Source organism: Aptenodytes forsteri, unplaced genomic scaffold, assembly GCF_000699145.1.
Source record: "Aptenodytes forsteri isolate BGI_AS27 unplaced genomic scaffold, ASM69914v1 Scaffold113, whole genome shotgun sequence".
Classification (NCBI taxonomy): domain Eukaryota; kingdom Metazoa; phylum Chordata; class Aves; order Sphenisciformes; family Spheniscidae; genus Aptenodytes; species Aptenodytes forsteri.
In genome coordinates, this window is record NW_008795032.1 from 783,946 (window position 1) to 789,945 (window position 6,000).

The 6,000-nt window shown below is 47.6% G+C and overlaps 1 protein-coding gene across 2 annotated transcripts in view; it reads right to left on the bottom strand.

Moving 5' to 3' along the window:
- CPEB1 (cytoplasmic polyadenylation element binding protein 1) overlaps window positions 1-1,029 on the bottom strand; it is a 37,745-nt gene extending 36,716 nt beyond the window's left edge. Inside the window, exon 1 of one of the 2 annotated variants that reach the window (XM_009276325.1) lies at window positions 857-1,028. In XM_009276325.1, the coding sequence (XP_009274600.1) occupies window positions 857-932 (76 nt within the window). In that variant the 5' untranslated portion in view covers window positions 933-1,028. Of the gene's footprint in view, window positions 1-856 lie in introns of both variants that reach the window. The other variant, XM_009276324.1, reaches the window with a different exon arrangement.
- Between the last annotated feature and the right edge of the window lie 4,971 nt (window positions 1,030-6,000).

Below are 6,000 nucleotides of genomic sequence, written 5' to 3' on the forward strand. Positions count from 1 at the left end.
GTGTTTATTGACCCTATAATTCAGAGGCTGGAGGAGAACAGCAATCTCTTTCAAGTGCCCAAATCCTTGGCACAAGTACCATTGCACAGAAGTGCGCTGACAAGAGAAACATCAGGCACCAGGCAGGTACATTTACCAGCAGATCTTGCATACTGTAAAGGGACAAAAGCACGTCCTTCACTTACATAAAAATAAGATTGGACCCTACACTCTTTGCTTTGGCACAGAGCCTTCTGTTTCAAGGTAGATCAAGTACAAGACAGGAGAATATGCCCACTCCCCTCAGCCTGCAGGAAGCAAAACTTGCAGCACTGATTTCATAATCCCAAGCTTGCTTTGTAAGAAAGTCTCCACCTACATGTACTGCTTCAGTGTGCTCTTAAATACACAGTTAACTGACCTGTAGCAAACATGGTTATTCAAAATTCTTTTGCATTTTTAATGTATGCAGCAGATCAGCCATACTAACCGCTAACAGATAAATCCTGCCTCCAGGAGAGACTGTAAAGGAGTCTGCTAGACCTATGTATGCCAGAAGTTGGCATGTCAGGCAGCAAGAGCTCACGTCCTGCCCACACAATGATCCACAGCATCACAGGGAATGTAAGCAAGCCTTCCCAGGCACCTCCACACTGGCAGGGAATACTTGGATTATCCATTTCAGGTACACAAATGAAGCCCCCAGTACCAAAACAGCATTAACCCCAACTCCAAGCAGCTCTCTGCTCACAAGCACATGCCAACAACCACACCACCAAGAAGTACCACCACATGTTCGCTAGGTCCCACCAAGCAACTCCCCCCTTCCGCCAGCCCCGGACCTTCAAGCTCACCTCAAACCCAACCAAACACTCACCTGGCAGGATGTCACGTTTGCTTTTTGTGACAGGCGTGGTGCAGACTCCACTGAAATCCAGAGAGTTGTCCAACATGGCATTTATTCGGCGGAATATATCTGCATTGCTGCAAGTGGAAAGTGCAGGGGCATCCGGGCTATCCCAGCAGTCCTTTATGCTCCTCCCAGTATCTTCTTTCTGGTAAAAAAGAACAAGTATTAGTGTCAAGCAGCCTAGTACTCACCACCTGGCTTTCCACACATTGTGGAAAGTCTGGATTGCCTCCAATACTCATATTAGCTTTAGCTCCAGGTCTTAGCAACACTCAAGTACAATTATTGGCATTAAAGAAACAGTGAAGCAAATGGGTCAGCAATTTGTCAGCACAGCACATCAGGCCAGGACGGCCCCAGTCACAAACAGGTACCAGCTCACCACAGGTAGGATGAACTTTAGACTAAGAGCCACAGCACCCAAGCTAGTGTGGTTGCTAACACAAGCTCCCTGCTGCTTTTCTCCAGCACATCACATCACTACAGTGGAGATCTGGTTAACAGAGGCATGCGCCTTCTCCCCAGAATCAACCCCCTGATGCTGGGGGACAAGGAGGATGCTCATGGTCAAGGCAGCCACCACAAGAAACCACCTGCGCACAGCAGAAGAGAGCAAGGCTCACTTCACCACCCGTATTTGGGAGCTTTGAACAACATCTTGGAATGGCTCAAGTCAGCAGCCAAGCAATCACTTCAGAAAACAGGCTTGCGGAAAAAACATGACTTCCCAGCTAATCAAACATAGCCCCAAATCCTGAGGTTTCCCTCAACAAGGCAGAGAACCAAATCCTGATCTTCCCTTTAGGTAGCAGCTCCTGACCACAAAGGAAGGTTACCCCAAACCAGCTCTGCTTTAGCACAACACTTCACAGGCACTGATCTACCAGCATCAAGGTTTTGGGACCATCCCACACAAGCCAGAGCTATTGTAATGCTTCCTCTGCATGAAAGAGATCAAACCCCTCCTGCTTCCTGGTGCTGGTCCAGAGAACCAGCAAGAGCAGCTGCTTCCCCCAGGTCTGCTCACAAGCCACTTTCACATCTAGGCTTGTTTCAGTGCAGCTGCACAACATTCAAGCCTCTGCCAATCTAGAAGCTGCTAAACTTAATCTGTAACCAGCATTTTTGGACAGAGGGCAGGTCTTCCCACCACCCAAAAGCCACTGCAGCAGAACTCTGCTCCTGAACATGCTGAGCAAATGGTATCGCTATAAATTAGGACCCACATTAAAGAGAAGAGCAGGAAGGCACAACCTCACCAGTCTTGGCCTCGGGAACAGAATCCTTGCCATTAAGCAAATAGAGTTAGAGCCAAATGCAAAGAACGGAATTGCAGCAAGGCTGGTGAACAAGCCCCTGCTACTCCAAGACACGCAGAAGCCTATAGCTCTAAATTGGGCCATTTGTACTTGTCAAGGAGATATTTAATACCTCTACCTTTTGGATGCGTTCCTTGCAAGAGCTTTGGGCCTGACTTCCCCCACATTTCCCCCCTGCTTCACCCACTAGCAAACCTGAAGTGCCGAGCTGGTTTTACTCTCAAATCATCCCTTACTGATCTTTCCGGTATGTGGCCTGTGGCAGAAGGCAGGTCTAAATTGAATTTCACATGGACACAGGAACTTTAGCCCAGCCCGAGTATGGGACTTGCATTCCCCCCCCAACCCTGTCATTATGACCAGTTTTACTGCCATAACACACGATCTGATAGTTATCTCCACACATGCAAGCTCCCCCCACCATTTAGCTAAAAAGCAAATGAAACCCTGTCCTGGAAGCAGCAGGAATAAGCTACTGAATTGTCAACTCACACAATACCTCCAGGCAGGACCCAAACAATTGATTCAGGATTTCAGCCCGTTTAAGACTATTAGCATCTATTCAGCACTGGAATCTGGGATCTTTGTCTATTGAAAGGCTCAGCCCACCCCAGGTAAGATCCTGGGACTCTGCAGGCACAATGCAGGAGCATTTACAAGCCAAGAGTAAAACAGGTAGGGCTGAAAGCAAGCTTCAGGCAAGAAGAAACAGGCAGAGCAAGCTTTAAGTCATCTTTATAAAAGCAGCTGAGGAGTATAGAAGCTCAATTTAAGAAAGTATTGCCAGTCATCTTTAATAAAAAGAAGTGCCGCATCAGGATGCTTTGGCACAAGTGTGAAACTCCATATTCTACTCCTGTTACTAAAGAACCACTTACAGCAGGAGGCAAAGCTTTTCCCTAGGAGTCTGTGCTAGCAAGACAAAAAATAAACCCAAGCAGCAAACCAAACACCTGATCTGTTCCTGCTCATTTAGCATTTGATGCTTCCCACAACTGGCAGCACCAGTCCTGCTACAAACAAGAAGAGAAAACAGCAAGAGTATGGCCAAGCATTTCTGCAAAAATTCCTTCCACTTACAGAGCTTTTAACCTTAAGACTGTCAAGGATATCCTAGAGATACTGCAAGCACCCAGGACACAGGAGCTGGCATCCAACCCCTTGTAGGAAGTGGCTCGTGCTCATTGGTACCTTCCCCTGGTAAAGCTCACCCTCCTCCCTAAACCCCTAAAAGAGATACTCCTTTGAGAAGAGGTCTGCAGGTCTTCAAAGCACACAAGGCCCAAACCATTCAGCAGCCTGGATAGTCTGGTGGAAAGAGTTTGCAAACGTGTAGCTGAAGAATACGCCCATATCCTTTAGTCTCAGAGTTAATACCAAAGCACAGGGAAATACCATGCCTGTGGCTCTGTCCTCCAGGACCTGCTCCACTCTCACATCCCCAAGACAAGCAAAGGAACACTCTTGAGCCCAGCTAGGATTAGCTTTCAATGCTCCATCTTGAAGGATTTTGCAATAGTTAAACACATGCTGTCTGTTCAGGCTTCTCTGGAAGTCCTCTGCACAGCAGCAACTACAGCTACAGCCCAGGCTCAGAGCTGGCAATCCCCTCTGCTTTCACTGAGGCACCAGTCCAGGAGCACTGGTGGGTGGTTCTCCTCCTTCCGCAGGCCCCAGCAGTGACCTGTCACATTGTGTGAAACACCAGGGTGTGACCCAACAATGGCCGTTCTCAGCCCGTCCTGCCTGCTACAGTGCAGGATCCCAAATCAGAGGAGGGGACACCATTTTATCAGTGCAGTCAGTAGACAGACAAGTCAAAAACAGAAGTGTGATCCAGCTGACAGGTCATTTAAAGTCATCAGGAGTCAAACACTACTTCCTGACACCTGGTAAGACACCCAGCCTCCATTTAAGAGCTGAGAGTTTCTAGGGATATTCCTAGATCGGAAACAAGTGAAAAAGGCAATTCAGTTCCCTGCAGTAGGCACACAGTACCACAGAGCAAACGATTTAAAGGCTTCAGGTTAAATCATTGTGGTAGATCTGGAACACAGACCCAAGAACAACTGCACAAAGACACACAGCAAGATGAATCTCGGACAGGAATACAGTCCATCGTATCCTGGCTCAGCTAAACCCTTAGCCAAGAACCCATGTCCAAGCATGAAGATGCATCCCCAGGATGCTCTGAGGTCTCAAGGAGGACACCATCAGGCTCCAGACACCTCTAGCACTCAAAACAAAACACACCAGAGTGAGAAAGGGAGTGCCAGGCTTGATTTGAAATAGGGAGGAAGAGTTTCCACTCCCTCAGAGTAACAGAAAGACAACCGATGATCCTTACCACCATGGTAGAGAGCTCTTGTTTACTGGCTCTGCCTTGAGAAGCTGGCAGCCAAAGCACAGCAGCTGTCAGGTCTCTGGAGTTCACATCCCATCAGCCCCAAGCAAACCCCATGGCTGCAGCCTGCCATTTACCTGCAGGAGGTCCTACTGCTGAGACACATGCACAACCTGCAGCAGCTCAGTCAGTAGAACAATGTACACCTGTGGAGCAAAAGCCACCAAAGATGTCCAAGGTAAGTGGAAATGAAGGCACCTCCACAGCCCCGAGGCAGACAAGCCAGTAGGAAACAACCTACGGATAATGAAATCCCAGGGCTAGGCAGAACCCACAGCATCACAACAATGCTGGCACAGGATTAGGATAGCCTAATCCTTCGGGAAGTCATTAAACACAGCTCGGCTGCCGGTATGGCCAAGATGTGCATTAGCTCCTGGGGATGCTCTGGAGCAGACAAGGCTTACCCACCTCAGCTACAATTCAGCCTTTGCTTTTTACACCTTTCGTAGCAATCCCACTGGGGCAGCGCCATGCTGACGCCCAAAGGGGTTCTCAGCCCTGTAGCTACAGCCAAGAGGGCCTTGAATCCTGAGACAAAATGTAAGATGCTGTTAAAATGGTGTCAGTCATCAAGCCAAGATGGCTCCATACATTGATCATAGGCAGCTCTAAAAGTAATTTTTTTTTTTTAACCAGTAATTTTCATTTCCTAAGCTGAAGTCAGCTACACCGATATAAAGCATAACATTGGTATAACTGTTTCTACCAAGCAACACCGCTAACAAAGCAACAAGCTCACACATCCAACTCATCCCAAACAGGGTTAGGCTAGGCTGCATTAGCTCTCTCACCACCAGCAAGACTGAGCTTAAGCAGCTCTCCCAGGGTTTACTGCATGGAGAGGGTTTTGAACACACCTGGCTGGAATCAAGACTGGAAGGGATTTTGATGGCAGTATTTTCCAGAGGAGCACTGACTTCAGAACACTACCAGTGTTGCCAGAACTCCTATTTTTAAAAAAGTTTCCCTGTTGAGGCACCTACTTTTTAGTGGGGTTTTTTTTGGAACAAAACATTTTGAAGCTATCACTCAAGCAGCTTTGGAAACAAGCAATATCACAGCTGCCTGTTTCAGCACATTATCAAAGCAGAATAAGGTTTTAATTGGTTAAGGGAGACTGTTCCAGTCAAGATAAACTGCAGCAAAGCAACGAGATCCTGAAACTCCTCACAAAACACAGCTCCCATCCTTTGCACAGTTCTAGCTGGAGCCCCTCACCAACACTCCAGCTGCCAGCACACATGGTTTAGCCATCACAAAGGCAGCCACAACGAGTGTTAATTGGTTTTAGCTGGGGAATACTGAAGGGTTAAAAAAAAGAACTTGTTTTTCTGAAGACTCTCTCACCTCTGCCCATACAGCACAGAAATTAGGGACTAAGTCTC